The sequence below is a fragment of the Haliotis cracherodii genome, unplaced genomic scaffold, assembly GCF_022045235.1.
Source record: "Haliotis cracherodii isolate W230 unplaced genomic scaffold, xgHalCrac1.p SCAF_13, whole genome shotgun sequence".
NCBI classification, from domain to species: Eukaryota; Metazoa; Mollusca; class Gastropoda; order Lepetellida; family Haliotidae; genus Haliotis; species Haliotis cracherodii.
This window is the reverse complement of record NW_027266268.1, coordinates 27,828,621-27,848,497: the sequence shown is the minus strand read 5'-3', so window position 1 is coordinate 27,848,497 and position 19,877 is coordinate 27,828,621. Positions and strand designations below refer to the sequence as shown.

Sequence of the window (19,877 nt, the reverse complement as noted above, 5' to 3'; positions counted from 1 at the left end):
GGAAGTCACGAAAGAGGGAAAAGACAGAATTTTGGTGTTCAACTTTAAATATGAGGGAAGTCAAGACGTGCACTCATGACAAGATTTTTTTATAAGTGTCTTCTTTGATTTCTACCTTCTGTGAACAATCAAGTGCAATCAGTTCAAAATGTTCCGGTGACATATTTGTTCTTAGTGTTATTTTCGACTTCATTGCCGATAATGTCACATAATTTTCATGCCAAATTTACAATGGGTATGGTTCTTTATTGATGCTATGAATCAACTCAACAGGGTCCTTAACTTTCTAATTTAATAAAGTTAATACTTTTGGTTAAAATAGCAATTTGACAATCATTCTGCATAATAATAATTTGTTATAATTATTCTATAAAATTTACGAATTTCAAAAGGCCTTCGAAAGCTGTTATTCACATGAACAGTAACGAGTAGAATTGCATCTAAGGGGTAAGACTGGACTGCTTTAGCACATGTGGTATAGTCCCAGGAAATTGAGAATGCGCACTGATCTATGGACGGGGGGAATGCCATGTCTGTGAGGAGTGTAGAGCTATTTTAATGGACACATTACATCTGAGTAATTGTGTATATTACATGTCAGTAATTGTGTGATCTGAGTAATCATCTCGGCTTCTGTTTGAACAAAACCCAGCTCTGTCCATCTAATCAGTGTGACCGTAGGGGACGTCAAGATACTTTTGTATGTTAAATGGTCTGTGGAAAGTAGTATCTCTGTGTCAAGCTGTCACGGGGAACTATGACTATGTGGTGTTAACAATCTCAGTTGCATCAGTAAAAGGGAAGCTGATTTGACCGCTTTAACTACCAGTCATAACACGTGCGTTCTAGGCTTGGTGTCAGAACGTCTTCACAGCAGGACATTGCATCCTGCACGTGATTGCCTAATGTAGACTTGAGTCAATGAGCGAGTGAGTTAACAAAGTAGTCCTCTTATATGGCGGCGAGTCAGCTTCATGTGGGAGGAAAGCCCGAAGTGATGCAGGTCTCGCAACTGTGGCGAAACTCACGAACCCGGGTAAGGTACAGACACACCTCAAAACATAACCAGGGCGAATTGGGATTCGAACCCATTAGGTTTGTGCCACACACAAGAGACTCTCCCGGACAAATATGACATAAAATATTTCTGATTTGACTATGTTTGTTGTTTATCGTCACACTCAACAACATTACAGTTATATGACGGCGGCCAGTCTGGACCAGACAATCCAGTGATATTATGACCAATGATCCAAGCCGTCAGGGGATATTGATACACCAAGTCATGACCACCCGTATATCCATCCAATCGCCTCGGACTACCGGACTACCAGCATAGGCTGCTGGGGACCAATATTCTAACCCGGAATCCCCCGGGGGTCGCTGAATTAAAATGGATTCACATGTGAAACGCGCACTTGATGTGTCCTTAGTTTAAGCGCGATTCACAACAATCTCAAGTACTAGGATGACCTCCTGGATATTGGTACTTAATGAACGTAGCTGTACTTAACTCAAGTAGACAATACGACCTTCAGGAGAACTAAGCGGAACACCGGAACTAGCCGTTTTCATGTACAAGGTAGGCGAATATTTGTCACTGATTGGTCAAATATCAACACGTGGTCTCAAGTTTAAGATATCTGGGGTCAAATAAACACTGTTCAAGTTTTGGCGAAAAGACGTACGGTTAATGCTGTATTTAACACCATTTCAGTTCCCGGAATGTCCCTTGAAATGTAACGCACGCCGTGTTTGATTGACAGGTATGGTGTCTATGACGGGCAGGTGTCACAGACACACGATCAAGTATTGATAAGAGCATGCGGAACTACATTGTCTGAAATTAAGGCGTAGGGGGGCAGTTGCGGGTGGGGATTTGAATGCGCAGTATGACAAACATGAGGAGTCATTGAGCCCGTTGCCGGAAACTCCCAGCTTTTACAAGAAAATCATTATAGTGCCACCTGGAAGGTATTTAACATTAGCAGTAGAAATAATCAAGGAGGAAGGCGTTTTTGTACAACTGGTGCACGATACTATTTTTACTCAAGTGTCTCATTTGTGCCAAATTTCTTTACATTTTCGAGACATCTTTTTTCAGAACAAGGCATGTATACTCTAGGAGCCAAGCATTTCAGAAAGTTTTTATCAACTTTTTTCTCAAGCTTCAAACTGTTATCACATCCGCCCACTTAGTCCCAGTAATCACTTGAGATCCAGCATCACTTTTTATAGATATTTCTTTTAAAATTATATTTAATTATCGATACCAAACGAAAACATTTTCGCCAAACGTACAATATTAAAATATACCATGTACGAGGAACAGAGTACAGACATTTACGACGTGAGCCCGTGTCAAGTAAGTTTGCACAGGCTGGAGACACCTCGGGCTCTCTGTCATACATTTCGATTAACAGTTATGTATTTCCGACGTCTCTATGCCTTCATGCACTTACGTCAAAGTGCTACGTGTATTCTTACATTGTGTTCGGTTTGTTATTTGAACACACTAGATATTCCTTATTTATCAATCTCTTAGCATGTATTCTTCATTTCTATATAGCAGACAAACACATCGATATGGGTATTTGAAATTCAGCGGAAACAACAATAGACTCACATCCATGAAATATGACCCGAAAATGTTTCCGTACATGACGCTGCGCGATATGTTGGCAAAGGTATTGTTATGCAGTGGTTAAGTCTGGCCGATTGAGGAAATAAATTCTATGGGCCCGCTTTCAATTGGTCATTCAAAGATTACACCTGTTGTTTAAAATTTAAAACTGGAATCGCTCAACTTCTCCGAGATCTTAAACGGCCATTTTGTTTCTGTCAGTCAATGTCCAGTTGGTCCGTGCTCAATCACACTCCGGTTACCTCCCTTTTTCAAAACACGTCATACGTTATTTAGCGCAAAGGTGCACGCTGCAAACAGGAAACCATGTCTAGTCTTATTCAAGTTTGTGTAAAAAATGCACGTATGAAACTTCCGTACAAGAGATCAAGCCGAAAGCTAACAGCATGGCGGACGGGGGACAAGGAAACAATGGAGGCCCTTGTTATCGTGTAATCTCGTGAATCCTCGTCCCAACAACGCAAGGAACTCTCAGAGATATGACCTCAACAATCTGAATCCTTTAGCTACTATGCCCTTAACTAACCCCAATCTACTCGGATGAAACAATAGCTATCTTTTGTTTCTCATCAAGGTCCTGTGGAAGTCGTGTGCTGTCAGCTGTTATCTATGACGTGTGCCGCCTGTGTAGGCTGTGACTTACACACTCCGCGGGTTCGAGTGAAATGGTCTTTGTCTCTACACGACGAACAAACACTTTCAGGCACAGCAAGAAGACATTGTTCCGTCACACGTCATCTCGGTGGTATAATCATGTACTAAATCCTGGACACGTTCACCCGCGATATTGAAATTGACATATAGTTTTAGCACTGAATGAAAATATTTTATTCAGTCTTGGAAGAGTATGGAAACAATTTGGAGATTGAGTGCTTTTTACTGGCAGCAACCGGTGCACGGTAAAAGTGCTGTCATTTCTTGTGGTTATTATCTGTGAGCCAAGGGAATGAAATATTAAACATATGTTGATTTCATTATTTAACTCCTGCTATTTTGTTATTTGAGCTACAGCAAACACACAATGATGAATTAAGTCACTGTTTTAGCAGACATTTCATATGATTATGGAAAGGGTTTTGTCGTTATTTTTTAGAGAAAGAATATTCTTTCACTGCTTAAAGGCTTCATAAATCCCTGAGAAAGGGGGATCCAAACGATTTAGTTTCAACAATTTGATTCAACAACCCATTGTTTGAGAACATTTAGCATGTCCGCTGAACTCTTCTTCTTTAGGCCAAGTAATAAACATGGCTACATTAGATTTATAAAAATAACATAACTTTAAAAAAGTATGTTGTATGCAATTTGCAATCTTGAAAAAAAGATTATAGGATTACTCGTGCATTATATCAAATATTTGTAATATTCACAGAATAGTTAGTTTGCACAGCTGGATTTTAGCGTTGTTTGCTAAACATGGCGGGACATTCTAACTATTTTAATCTTCCTAAGAAATAGCAATGGAGTCACTTTATTGAACATTGTTTTGGAACATATCTGGTTGTGCTGACATGTGCTGTCAGGAAGGGCTTATATGATTGTTTATATACAAACAATCAACCTTTACAATTTCACATGTAGGGGTGAGCAAGGGAGTGAGTGAGTGAGTGTGTACGCCGCTTTTAGCAATATTCCAACAATATCACGGCGAGGGACACCGGAGGTGGGATTCACACATTGTACCCATGTGGTCAGCTGCAGTATGTCTGTATCAAAAGAGGTGAGTGAGAGTGAGTTGGGTTTAACGCTGCTTTTAACAGTATTCCAGTTATATCACGGCGTGTCAGCTTAATGTGGGAGGAAAGCCCGAAGTGATGCAGGTCTTAGACGTTTACCACTTCGGTGAAACCCACGAGCACGGGTATGGTGCTGACAAACCTAGAAACATAATCGGGGATTCGAACCCTCAATCATAGGTTTCTGGCGTGCCCAAGGGACGCAACTCTGCACAGCGAATTGCGGCGCCTTAGACGACTGGGCCACCCTTGCCCCCTTATCAAAACAGGACATAGTGATGTTTTAGAGTACTATGTCTGGCAATGTCATTGACTTATTGTGTTTATTCTCTTCACCCAACGTTGATGTTATCTTGTGTCAGATAAATATTCGAGGGAAACCCAAAGTGACACAGGTCACAGACGTTTTCAACCGAGCGCGGTATATGGAGAAATCAAGGATCACAGAATCAACATTCGAACCCAGGACCAATGGGGTAATTCATCACAATGAACTGCTTTGTGTTAAATCAAGAAGCCAATTCGCCTTCCTATTGGAACTATAGGTAAAATCACGTGATAATCAGCTAGATTGTGTCCATATGAAAATATTCTCAAATCATTAAAAATGAACTATTAATTCACTTTGTGTACGTTATGTCAATGTGCCATGATTGGTTAACTAGATCTGGCAACAAGTTTTGGAACCGCCACTGTGTACTATCCACTTGAATAGAACCAACTGAAGATAAGTGCAATTTAATTAAAATAATCAGAGTGAGGGATATTTATGTTCTAACCCAAAGAACATTTATAAACTAACCCAAAGAACACTAACAAAAGCCAAAATAAAAAAGAAAGGACAAATCGAAACCTACAATCACGAACCACTGTGAAGGAAGTGGATGACAAATGTGATGATGCTGTACTCTTGTTTGAGTGGACGCGCTGGTCAGAGTAATGAGTGCTCCAACGGAGGGGTCGGAAGTCGAACTTAGAACATTTGTTCATTTAGTTAATGACCATGTATTCACGGAAGCGAGAAAGTATATGTACACGGTTGATCCCCATGCCAGGTCAGCTCGGTGGACTGTTGACCAGTCAGCTTTGGACCAAGGGTAGCTTTTATTACTCTTCCGTATTGGCGATTAGAACGGTCTTAAAATACCCCCGGCTAGAGCCACGGCGCACATGGACCTCACATGGCATTCGTCATATTTACCAACTAATGCCTTAATATGTAACCGGGACTTCTCTGTCAAGCAGTTCTATTTTCGAGCACTCATATAATTCTATATTTGCTACCCTCACTAGGGACATATCAACATGATTTTTAAATTTCTACTTTAGAAAGAAATTTTGAAAAATATATATTTGTAGGCTGAATGACGTTCAAACATCTTGATAAATTGTGCTTACGTACAAACACTCTGGACTGCTTTGGGAACCCGAACTTGACAAGATCGGTCTCTGTGGTGGTCTAAGTGGATAACGATAATCATGCTTGTACATTATTCCCATGTACATACAATTTGGATCCTTTTGGGGAAACAAACTTGACGACCTGGTCTGGATGGATAAAGGTAATCTTTAACTATTCCTAGAAACATATTTCTGCATGTTCCTAATCGTGTTGCTACCTGCTACTTGAAACACTTGCAGGTTTTTGCGATATATTATCTTCCCAAATCTGTTCCTTCCTCTAGTTTTAATTTGGAGCTTCAGAAAGTCAGAAGCTGTTCTATATCGATATATTGACACAGCTGATATTTTGACAGTTCTGAGAGTGTTAAAACCGTTCACAATAGTGTCTTTAGGTCAACTTTGTGCAATTGTTGAACTTTTAAAGCCCCAGACTGCATTGTGGTAATACCAGCATCTTAAGATGATGACTCAACTGATGATGGCATTTTTGTCACATACCTCACAAACCCGTACCCAAGTGAAATCCCCATGAAATCTCTATTCAAACCCTTTGATGACAATTTTACGCAGATGGAATTATTTCAGTTACCAAGTAAAGCATAATTTGACTTCATATTTTTGCGAATTATGCGTTTTACAAAGACGATGGCATTTTATAGCAAATATGCACGACCTTTATTGGTTCAAATTTGTAACTAGAATGTCCACCATGATTTCACCAAAGATGCTGAAGCCACATGCACATTAGGCTCGGTTGTCTCAGTGGCGAATTTGACCCTTTAGTTGGGCTAGCCCACCAGCGCTTCACCGGGGATTAAGTACCGTTGTCGATGGAAGACAGAAGCATACCTGTGTTATACTGAGCAGGACAAAATCAGTGTCTCAATACAAGAATTCAATGCTTAAATCCTCTAGCGCATACCCCGTACACTTGACATTTCTTTTCTAAAAAATAATTGAATTTAAACGTTTATAGCGTATGTGAAGGACATATGATGTATTAGAATAATCCACTCGATTTAAAAGTGTTGCACGATGTTGCATACAAATATTATTTTTAAATATTTTATAGGTTGTCCTTGTTCAACGTGTTTCAAAGAAAACATTTATACAGTGTGAAATATAAACATCTTCCGCTTTTGAGAGCTTTATGATGACGTTCCTTAGAAATTATTGTGATGGAAATAGGTGCGGAAATTTGGGGAATATGATGACGTCTGATTGTAAACACAACATCCTTTCCGCGCATTGACAACTCGTACATGTGATGTTTACAAACATTTCCTTACATTAACAAGAAACGAGCTATTTTACACCGTGTGGAATCGAATCGGATCCTTATAGACACAAACTAAGCCTGAAACAATTATTTCAATTATACACAAATACATTGAAATTAGTCAGTTAAGTAAATTTGTGTGAACTTCCATGAAACTTTTTCCATGTAATTTTGTCGCTAGTTTGTCTGGTCGATTGAGCAAGTGTAGAAACAAGAGCCAATGTAGTTGACAACGGTGAGAGACTTCGTTATTACACAAGCATTATATACATTGGCACGGCGAACGTCAAGGAATCCTAGGCGGATCAATAAAGTGTTTTGCAAAAGGGGATGATGAAAAGAGGTCTTAGAATTGGATGATATACAAACACCAAACGCGTCATATATTTATGGGTAAAACCATAAGTATATTGAAACAACTAGTCGGCTTTGTTTCCCATAGGCGGGCGTCGTCTGAAATATTTGCTGAGTAAGCTTTTTGTCAATTTATGATTGATAACATTACAGCCGCTATGTACTGTGTTCTTTTACAGGTATGCTTGTGTTTTAAATCGTGTCAGATTATGTAATCAGTTCTAAAAAATATATTAAAGATATCTAGATATCTAGATATCTGCAAATGATTGAAGTAGAACACTCCTTTCCCTGGAGACATGAGCTAAATTGGTCTGAAAGTATTATACACTTTGGTATACATATAAGGTACCCCTTGTGTGAAGGGAATCGATTGGAGATAATACTTGAATGGAACTCTATTGGTAGAGTGTTGTCAGTCATATACTGGGATACTGTGGGAGTTTATGTTTAGAAGGAGGTCTGACGGCACGGCCATATCAAGTCTTGGTCACATTGTTACAGAAGCCAGATTTTGAATTGACTTTTCAATAGATATTTCCATGCTTGAAAGGCTGTAGGCGTTCATGTTTTGAAGGAACTATGACGAAAAGGCCATATTCAAGTCTGGATCATATTTTTACAGAAGCGGGATTTTAAATGGACCATACAATAGAAAAATCCATGCTTGAAATGCTGTACAAAGATTGCAAGAGGTAATGCATACATTCTCACGGACAGCTTCTGACAAAAGGCTTGGAAAACATGTGTGAAATGGGGAAACGTAGGCTAGAAGCATTCAGAGGGATATTGAAGCAATGGTTTAACCAAGTATAGAAAGCAATCAATGACATTTATGTGGCTACGGATTAATTCTCAAGTCAGCTGTTGACTTGTTGCAGATATCTAAACAGTCCACAAGGAAAGGTTTAAGGCGGACATGCGGACAATGGGATGGAGTCTGAATATTGACCTGTCTTATTGCAACTTGACCTTCGTCTATCAGAAATAGTTACAATTGATTATGGAAAAGGCGAGTGTTTTGCCCATATGATTACGTTTAGGAGACGGGTGTATTTTCAAAACTGACTTTTGGATAGCGTTAAGACGGGAGTATTTTCAAAACTGACTTTTGGATAGCGTTAAGACGTGAGTATTTTCAAAACTGACTTTTGGATAGCGTTAAGACGGGAGTATTTTCAAAACTGACTTTTGGATAGCGTTAAGACGGGAGTATTTACAAAACTGACTTTTGGATAGCATTAAGACGGTAGTATTTTCAAAACTAACTTTTGGATAGCGTTAAGACGGGAGTATTTTCAAAACTGACTTTTGGATAGCATTAAGACGGGAGTATTTTAAAAAATGACTTTTGGATAGCGTTAAGACGGGAGTATTTTCAAAACTGACTTTTGGATAGCATTAAGACGGTAGTATTTTCAAAACTGACTTTTGGATAGCGTTAAGACGGGAGTATTTTCAAAACTGACTTTTGGATAGCATTAAGACGGTAGTATTTTCAAAACTGACTTTTGGATAGCGTTAAGACGGGAGTATTTTCAAAACTGACTTTTGGATAGCGTTAAGACGGGAGTATTTTCAAAACTGACTTTTGGATAGCGTTAAAGTTGTAAAGGTAAATTCAAACTCTTAAAGAACTGGCGTCTTTCTAATGGTTTTAACACCTGGTGACAAGAATGATTTTCATACAAATCATATATTTTCACGACTATGTTGTCTTTTACGCACAATGGGATATGTTTTGTTTGAAACTCGAGACTGGTTATTCTCTAGCATTGATGTTATATATTTCACTGACTTGATAAATATCAAATGGTTCAAGTCAATTCAGACGTTGTTGGCTTTATGGGGATGTTACTACTTTGATCAAGTGTCTGAGGTTATTCCTACTTGGCATCGACTTAGGTTTCAGTTAAAGGTGAAGTTATAATATCATCGACTTTTTATAACATGTCAAACTTATATCTGACAGCCTCTCAAGCTAATTAGATTAACCCTCTCTGAATAAGTTATGTTTCACTAAAATAAATGACACGGGTTATTTGTAGTTAAACTGACAAATGATATACCCACATCTTACATATTTTAATATTTAATCACAACAGTAAAATGAAAAACAACCATCGGAGACTGAAGAACTATAAATAAGAAAAAAACACTTACCGTTATACGTAGCTCGTCGCCGTGTCGTCGTGGTCATCGTTGTTGTTTTTACTGTTGTCGTTTTTGTAGTTGTTGACTTGGGCGTCGTAGTTGTGGTTGTTATAGTAGTCGTTGTGGTCGGTGTAGTTGTGGTCGGTGTAGTCGTAGTGGTTGGTGTAGTCGTTGTGGTAGAAGGAGTAGTAGTTGTAGTGGTTGGTGTAGTTGTAGTTCTGCGAGTAGTTGTGGTTGGTGTAGTCCGAGGCGATGTATAAACAGGCCTTGTTGGCCACTGTGTGGTGATTCCATTCAACCAGGGTTTGGAGGGTCTCCTTGTCGGCCACCACGTTAGGGGGGGTCTTGTCCACGGTGCCCACGTTGATCTTCTAGGGGCAGTAGTTGTAGGGCGCCATGTTGGGCGTTTTGTTGTTGGCCTCCACACTGGACGCCGAGAAGTGGGTCTCCTGGTTCTTGGACGTCGGGTCGTGGGTCTTCGCGTAAATGGTCGACGCGTTGTTGGTCGACGGGTAATTGGTCGATGGGTTGATGGTCGACGGGTAAATGGTCGGTGGGTTGATGGTCGACGGGTAAATGGTCGACGTGTCGTTGGTCGACGGGTAGTGGGTTTGGAAGTAGGGCGCCTTGTGAAAGGTCTTCGACTTGTGGGTGGTGTGAAAGGAGTTCTGCGTGTGGTGGGTCTCCAAGTCGAAGGACGTCGGGGTGTAGATCTAACAAGCGGCTGTTGTGTTACGGGTTTACGAGAAGTAGGTTTCCGCGTTGGTTTCCTTATCGGGGGCCGCCTTGTCACCCAGCGTGTGGTCGGGCGTCGAGAGGTAGGTCTCCAAGTTACTGGAACCCTGGTGGGCTTATCGGTGGGCAATGGACGCCATGTTCGGGGTTTGATGGTGGTAGTAGGGCGTCTATAGGTAGGGGGAGGGGTGAAAGGACCCTTGGTTTCAGGCCGTCGAGTTGGGGGTTGGGGTCTTTGGGATCGTCGAAGTTGAGACGGCGTGGTCAATCCACTGTCGGGTATATCACAATCATCATAAGGAGAATGCTTCCAGACACATACCTTGTATTTGAGGGACCAGACAGTGTAGGGGGTACTGCACGACAACTTCCACGAGCGGTTCCCGAAACACGTGTAAAACACGCTACAGTCTTTGGAGTCTCTAACATAAGTCTGCTGCGCCATGGGGAACTTGCAGGGACTGCCCACGGGCGGTTTATATAATGATATTTTCGAATCCTTGGCAAATGCTATTGTAATCCACAATAATAAAGTCCACACGTTTGTGAATCTAAAGACAAAATGTCTAACATTTGATGATATTGATTGCACCATTGTACCTATATTATGGCGGAGATATATCCAATAGACGAATATAGGGTAAGATCCAAAGGCTATACCCAAGTAGTAAACACGATGCTCAACTCAATGACTTGTCTTCCTATCCTCGGCTTATGGGTCCTGCCTTATCCACACTGTCACACTATCAGTTGATGTGAGCAGCGACAACCTTCTCCCATGCGCTGCCAGCGACAACTAACCCAAACTCCAAGTAGGAAGAAATTTAAACGCGCTGCGCGGTTCCCCAGCAAGCAGAGGGCTGGTCAATGGTAGAGTAATCCACAGAGAATCCTCGTATTTGAATTCGCCCTCAAAGAGATTAAGAATCGTCTTGTGTCGTCTGCTTGTTGGCATTCCGTCGCTCCGCTGGTCACGTGATACGCGAGTTCCGCGCGCTGTTTGTCGGTGTTGGGCTGCAGCTTGCTGTGGCAACGTCAAGGTTGTACAATATAGGCGACACACACCGTTCCTGCAGCGTCACTGGCAGTTTTAGTCATTTCCCCTGATTGAAAGTTGCCTGGCCAATTGTGCGCCGATCTCAAAGCAAACAAAGCTTGTGCAGGTAATAGGCCTGGGTCTTAGTTCCAGCTAGCTGCAGCCACTGAGGTGAAAAACGAAGCAAGAAGCCATTGAAGAGACTAGACACTCTGGGATTGGCGGCAAGCATGTCTTTAAGTTTCAAATACACACTAATGCTCTTGAAAACTGTAATGATTTGTAAAGTGTGTCTAATTTCAAGGTTATTGACGTCATGGTAATAAAATAATGTTTGTTTTGCTTATTCCCCCTTACATACCATGTTGACTAGTCATAATCGCCCAGAGTAGACGATTGTCAAGCAAGAAAATCTAACCAGAGCCTTACGCCCTTTAAGGAGCGATCACCTGTTAATTACAGGTATAACATGCCAATTAGCCGCAGGTTCGCCTCGAAGCCATAAAAATCAAGGACAATAATCCAGAACATACCATCGAGCCAGTGCCAGATATAATACCTCTGTGGAGACGGCGTGCGTTACTCGGTCAAAGCAACTGAAAATCTGCTGGAGTTTTACAATTAACATTGTCAGTGTGCAACTAAATATTAACCAGATATGCCAAAAGGTAATGAAGGGTTACGATGACATATTTTTGTGGGGTAGGTTAACATCTACTTATGCACAAGTTGGTAAAGCTGGTTAAAATTTTAACGCAAATTTAAAAAATCAAGTAAATAAGATTTGGTTTTATATTACTCCACCCTCTAACTGGTACAAAGACGTGTTTTTGAATGCTTAATGAATATTCCATTTTAGAAGATTAACCATCTATGCTATCTAGGAGAAGAAATAGGTTGTAAAGGCACATACTATGATACCTAAATGACAATGTTCTTGTTGAGGAGACACCTCTCCTCATCTTTGCATTATCTGTATAGTTCAATACATTGAGTGCCAGAGAGCTCCTCTGACCGCTCAGTGGTCATTTACTCCAATACGTGCCAGGCAGACCCAGCAGAGCAAACAACCAAACGGATCATATATCGGTTATTCCATACTATCAAAATTCGTGTGGCTGTTGTGCAAACGCACGTCTTAATATTCAATAATTCCAAAATTTGTAAACGGACAAAAACACATCAGGTGATCAATCACACGTTTCATCTCTAAAATAACAGATAAAAATAATCCCTAAAAGTACATAATAATCTTCTGTTGGACGAATATTTTTATTCTTTTGAATGATCATGTTTTTAAATGCATTGCATTCTAAAGGTTAGTTTTGTTATTGAGTCAAGGGACGATTTTCAAATAATTCAATTCTAAATTTGTTTAGTTGCGTGATAAGGCTGCCCAGATTGTGCAACGCTATTGTTTATGAATTGTGTTTGCCCCATGAGGGCCGCTACATCTGTGCACCCAATATCCAGCGTTATGCACAAACATCATGTTTTACTAAGATCTAATTTACTCACTATTAATAGTTCGAGTCAGCTGCAACTTTCACTCAAAGAGAAGAAGGGTTTTCAAATCGCTAAGACGCAATGGACGACGTGAGGTTTAGAATGGAAGTGTGAAATGTTGAAGAACACATTTCACTCTTTGATCCTGTGCTGCCTTTTGGAGACTTAATCCAAAAATATATAGGAAAAACAAAATGAATTACGGTCAAGCACAAATTGTTACAAGAACTAATTTCGCAAAGAAATATATGACATAGTTTTATGCAAGCAACCCCAGACCTCTGGAGAATTCAACCGTGTGTGGTGACGGGTGAAGCGGAGTTAGGTGGATCATACGAGATTGCCCTGCTGAAGAAATGGATCGTACAAGATTCTGTTTATGTAAGCAGGTGGCAAATGTAGCGCCTGGGCGTTACCATTGGGAATTTTAATGTTCTTCAAGAATTATGGCTTAGAAAATACCCTTTTTTAAGTCGACAAACAAAGTTACCCTTAAAAGATCGTCAGAATTACGAGTACAAATTTGTTCGTTTCTTGAGTGAAAACACCTCTTGGTCAATATTATTCTTACCAGATTCGAAGTTAGTGGTTGAGTGGTAGCTCCTGGGTTCGGTGGTAACACATTGGTGTTACGTTCGTTTTGGTTGATTGTAAAAAGGTCCTTTCCTAATCGTCAGTGCATGCCCTGACGGATAATGATGACTGGTACAGACACAGACACATCACAGCCCACTTCATTGCAAGATAAAAATATGATTTACAAACTCATAACTTGGTTTTTAAGAGGAAGAAAGGGTATTTTCGTTATCTGGTTGAACCAGAAAAATAATGCTGCAAACAATATTATTTTTAAAATCGGTATCAACAGGATTATAATTTGACACGGATGTTGAATTGCTATGGCAACTGTCTTATGTTTGTGTTTTGTTTTGAAGTGTTTGTTACAGAAAAGAGCTAATATCCTCCATATTTTCCCAAAGAAATAAAAACATATTTACAAGATATCGTTCTTGCTCTGTCTAGCCACAGTTAGATCCGTTATTTGACTATAGTAAACCAATATATTAAACCACAAGTGTATAATATTTTGTATTTCATTCGCCTATGAGATATTATTCACCGTCCTAATTCTATGTGGCGGTCGGGTAGCCTAGTGGTTAAAGCGTTCGCTCGTCACGCCGAAGACCCAGGTTCGATTCCCAACATGGGTACAATGTGTGAAGCCCATTTCTGGTGTACCCCGCCATGATATTGCTGGAATATTGCTAAAAATGGCGTAAAATCAAACTCTCTCTATGTAACTTGTAGCCAATCCTACAAGATATAAATATAATTTCATATGAATAAATTATAACCAAGCAAGAAAAGTATATTTGTTCATGAACCTGAAAACCTTTTGATTATGGAAGATAACAGAAGAGAAATATGGTTGCTTACAGACTGATAACAGAAAATTAAAAATTGCTTTACTAGCTAACGAGAGAATTGTATAACAACACCACTGGATATGACGAATGTTACCATGGCACTGAAGAATGCTTGATTCTGACTGATCAAAGAACAAGATTGTAATCAGCTATTTAATTCAATTGGATACCTCAATCTTAACAGGTTTTCACACAAAAATCATGCGAATACATCGATCTAAAGCGTTGCCTCGGTTCCAAATGAAAATAAGACGTATCTAATCAACAGTTAGATTACCTTTATTTTAAAAGAGAAAATGTATGCCCAAATTCAAATATTTAACTGCACAGAGACAAATATAATCTCCGAGAATTGTATTTCATATGTATAGTGAGTGAGTGAGCATGATTTTACGCCGCTTTTAGCAATATTCCAGCAATACCACGAAGGAGGACACCAGAAATGGAATTTAGTAATTGTACCCACGTGGGAAATCGAATCCAGGTTTTGGCGTGACGAGCTAACGTTTTCACTACTAGGCTACCCCATAGCCCTTCTCTTACAGGTACAAACAAAATAATACAATATCGTGATAGCAGTATTATCACTTTAAACCTAAAACAACACATACAATGAACAATAAACATTAAACGATTTTGTAAACAAATTAGCACGTAAACAAATAAAAGGTAACGGTAAGTATTTGTTCAAGAAGTTAGGGAAGCTTTATAACAATGCACAAGTCGCACATTTGTCAGCGTTCCCAATTTCATGCTCAACATATGCATAGTTCTGTGTGTACCAGTAGTCAAATTGCTGTCATGCACAATGACACCGCAGTGTATTTCCAGCAATGTATTCACTTGACAAGGATGCAAAAAAAGTAGGTCAGAGACAGTTGTTGCGTTTTATGTACATCTTCCTCCCCGTGCACTGTTCACAACGTTAATAAAAACAAAAGGATTGTTTGTTGCAATGCTTTAATCTAGGGCAGTTCAGCTCGTACTGCGCTGTCATTTGCCGTGTTTTTTGGCTCTTCAAAAACAGCTCAACCATTAGTATAATAGGCTATTGTGTAGATTAAGTCGCATCAATAAGCGCAGTGGCCGAGGTGACGTTCAGATCAAGCAGTTAGAGCGAGTCGCAGCACTCTGTATTGACATGGGGTTTAACACGCAAACCCCAGCTCTCCGTTCCGGAAGTAACCATCTATGCTTTATCGTTATACTCTCAGCCATGGAGGTAGAAACAGCCTTCCCAATAACACGATACGGCAGAAATCATCACTGGTCTAACAAGCGTTCTATATACATGTAATTGCATTTTCGTAATAGTTACATCATAAAATAGTAGTGAGTGAGAAAGTTGTGTTTAACGCCGTTTTTAACAGTATTCCAGTTATATCACGACGTGTAAGTTTAACCAGATAGACACAATTTTATGGATAACAACTTCTTTAATACTGCGAAAAGCGACGTTTCGGTATAGATCCTTATACCGTTGTCAAGCAACCAGGGTTTGGAGGGTCTCCTTGTCGGCCACCATGTAAGAGGGGGTCTTGTCCACGGTGCCCACGTTGATCTTCTAGGGGCAGTAGTTGTAGGGCGTCTTGTCACAGGGCGCCATGTTGGGCGTTTTGTTGTTGGCCTCCACACTGGACGCCGAGAAGACAGTCTTGCTTGACAACGGTATAAGGATCTATACCGAAACGTCGCTTTTCACAGTATTAAAGAAGTTGTTATCCATAATATTGTGTCTATCTTGTCACCCGTCAACTTCTAAGTAATGCCTATCAAACAATTTGTGTAAGTTTAATGTGGGAGGAAAGCCCGGGGTATGGTGCTGACAAACCTAGAAACATAATCAGGCGAACCGGGATTCGAACCCACAATCATAGGTGTTCTGGCGTGCCCAATGGACGCAACTCTGCACAGCGAATCGCGGAGCTTTAGACGACTGGGCCACCCGTGCCCCCCATAAAATAGAAATATCCCAAACTACGTGTATGATAAATAATTATATTGCTGACATTAGACATATTATGTCAATAGAACATTTAAAACATTTTTGTAATTATATTTTTCTTTATCGGAAATGAATACAATTAGTGGAGAAAAATGAAAAAAGCTTTTTCAGAGTTTTGCAGTATTTTGTTTTCATCATTTAAACTTGTGTTATTGAAATGTCGTTAAAGTGCACATGTGGAGCAACGGAGTTGATGCCAACGAGGACGCTGTAGACGATATGTGATAGGTTAATCACTGTGCTTCCCTTCGCCTGAATACCACGAGGGAAGGCAAACGGGGATATTAAACTGAGACATTTTCCCCTAATGTGACAAAATGGGTGTCATATGAAGTATTCTATGAATATAAAAATCAATTTTTTAATGCGAAAAGTTTGCCTTTAAAGAAGGAACAATGGTAAGAATGTGTTTAGGAGGACGCAGCGGATAGTGTATTGAGGGGTTAACGCTGTTTTTTGTGTCTTTCTTTTGGGGGGATTTGGAACGTTTTTAAAAAAAATATTATTAAGTTATGCGAAACTTGTTTATTTCTTCCGCTCTGTGCGAAAGAAGTTCAATAAATCAGGACAAAAACGTTTCTTTTTTTCCTCATGCAGTAACACGTGTGAACCAGCTGTGCTCCATTTGAACAGATATCAATACCCCTTTATTTCATTTTTTATACCCCCGACCTAAAATTGCAGGGTATATTGGTATACCAAGGAATTCCATCGTCTGTCCCTCCTTCTAAGGATTTTTTTGTGCGACCCATATCTTGAAAAGTATTGCATAGATTCTTTTCAAACACTTTCTATACCAATAGGAGGGATGCAGAGCGAAGTTTGATTGCAATATTGGGATTTGGTAAAAAATACCGCTTTCTTTCATTTTTTACTTCAGCATTTGTGCGACATATAACTTGAAACCTACTGTATGGATTCTTTGATGTATGGATTCATGGAACAGTTTGCATACTAATAGAAGAGGTGCAGTGCAAAGTTTGATTTCGAAATCTGGATTTCTTGAGAAAATATGATTTTGTACATGTTTTGAACTTATAATGTTGTTATAGATTCAACATTTGTGTTACCTGTAACTAGGGAACTACTTCATGGCTTCTTTTCAAATTTAAGGAACACTTTCTATATTCTATCTTTCAGAAAATACAACTACAAGCAAGCTGTCAACCAGTTCACCCGTTGCCAAAGGATAATTCTGTACCATATCTATGGCAGTTGTTCAGTCTCTGTGCGTGATGTATTTCAGAAAGCATGTTATTTCTCAGATCATGAAATAATCACCATCTCCTGGGACATATTGTACTGAATTTTTTTCAAATCTTCAAGAAAATTGGCATCTATTCCTTAAACTTGGAAGGAAAACATCAATGACAGCCTTTTTATCATTTGCTTACAATTATACACTGACCTGTTTGCCTGATGTTTGTGTAACACTCATCAGTGACTGCCATCTTATAATTTTGTGAAAAGTAAACAGTGATCCGCTTGCCTACTGTATAAGAAGACCTCATTAGTTGCAGCCTTCTTATCTTTTTGTGAGAGTTATACAATAACCCGCTTGCCTGATGCACGAGAAACCCTCAACAGTGACTGCCTTCTTATCATTTTGTGAGTGTTAAACAGTAACCCGCTTGCCTGATGTATAAGAAACCCTCATCAGTTGCAGCCTTCTTATCTTTTTGTGAGAGTTAAACAGTAACCCGCTTGCCTGATGTACAAGACACCCTCATCAGTGAAAGCCTTCTTATCATTTTTGGAGAGTTAAACAGTAACCCGCTTGCCTGATGTATAAGACACCCTTATCAGTGAAAGCATCCTTATCATTTTGTGAGAGTTAAACAGTAACCCGCTTGCCTGATGTATAAGACACCCTTATCAGTGAAAGCATCCTTATCATTTTGTGAGAGTTAAACAGTAACCCGCTTGCCTGATGTATAAGAGGGGGCACGGGTGGCCCAGTCGTCAAAGGCGCCTCGATTCGCTGTGCAGAGTTGCGTCCCTATGGGCACGCCAGAAACCTATGATTGTGTGTTCGAATACCGGTTCGTCCCGATTATGTTTCTAGGTTTGTCAGCACCATACCCGTGCTCGTGGGTTTCACAGAAGTGGTAAACGTCTGAGACCTGCATCACTTCGGGCTTTCCTCCCACATAAAGCTGACACGCCGCGATATGACTGGAATAGTGTTAAAAGCGGCGTTAAATCCAACTCACTCACTCACTCACTCACTCACTCACTGATGTATAAGCTACCCGCATCAGTGAAAGCATTCTTATCATTTTGTGAGAGTTATACAGTGACCCGCTTGCCTGATGTAAGAGAAACCCTCACCAGTGACTACCTTCTTATCATATTGTGAGAGTTTAACAGTCACCTGTTTGCCAAAGTTAAATATTAAACTGATTGCCTGATGTTCGAGAGATCCTCATCCCTGACAGCCTTCGTATCATGTTGTGAGAGTTATTATAATACAGTGAGCTCTTCCTCATGTATGAGACCTATGCCACGTATGTTAGAAGCAAGACAAAAAGAGAGACAAAGTCGAGGTGAGATAAACTTGTTATTTTTGAAGAGGTCAGGTCATGTATACAATGGCAGTGCTGCTTGTGACGTCGTGGTTATACTATGAGTTCAGAAAAGTACAAAAGACATATAAATACATGAACATTCTTCAAAATGACAATCGATCTTCGGTCAAAATATTAATTAACGTCAAGTCCAGTGTACCCTATCCTACAAAGCATGATGATCATGTAGCAGTGCATCTTTGAATCATACCCTTGCTATGTTATATTATTGTGCAGTTTAAGGGAAAGCGGCTCTAACGTTAGGGCATCAGTTATATCTCCAATATCACAAGTGTTCTTCAGCTGATATTGGAGTCGAGGTCGGGGGTAATAGTGAACCCTGCTCACTTTTTGCCCTCTATTTATCTATTTCGTTTGGGGCATTTTTGCAATTTTTATAGCTTTTTCATACATGAAAACTACAGTGACTGAGGTATAAATATCCACGTTTTGATATGAGGGTTATTACTTCAGATGTAATCATTCCAATAGCCTGGAAAAGATTTGGTCAGTTTACCTTTAAAGCGAAATCATGTAAGTGTGGACCTCGTTAGTCCGGGCACCGATTATTCTGGGCGAGTGCTGTTTGGATAAGCATACATAATATCTGTCAAATGTATCACCAGGTGAACGCTGTTTGGATAAGCATACATAATATCTGTCAAATGTATCACTAGGTGAAAGAGGTTTATACATAATATGTATGCTTATGTCAAATGTATCCCTTGGTGAAAGCTGTTTATACATAATATGTATGCTTATGTCATATGTATCACTTGGTGAAAGCTGTTTATACATAATATGTATGCTTATATCAAATGTATCACTAGGTGAAAGCTGTTTATACATTATATGTATGCTTATGTCAAATGTATCCCTTGGTGAAAGCTGTTTATACATAATATGTATGCTTATGTCAAATGTATCACTAGGTGAAAGAGGTTTATACATAATATGTATGCTTATGTCAAATGTATCACTGGATGTTGAGATAAGTTGAGACTGTTGACATAATATCTGTCATATGAAA

At 39.7% G+C, this 19,877-nt stretch overlaps 1 protein-coding gene across 1 annotated transcript in view; it reads right to left on the bottom strand.

The window, feature by feature from the left end:
- LOC139459134 (serine proteinase stubble-like) overlaps positions 1 to 10,901 on the bottom strand; it is a 75,960-nt gene extending 65,059 nt beyond the window's left edge. Inside the window, exon 1 of the mRNA XM_071240586.1 lies at positions 9,581 to 10,901. Within this exon, the coding sequence (XP_071096687.1) occupies positions 9,581 to 10,901 (1,321 nt within the window). The remainder of the gene's footprint in view (positions 1 to 9,580) is intronic.
- Between the last annotated feature and the right edge of the window lie 8,976 nt (positions 10,902 to 19,877).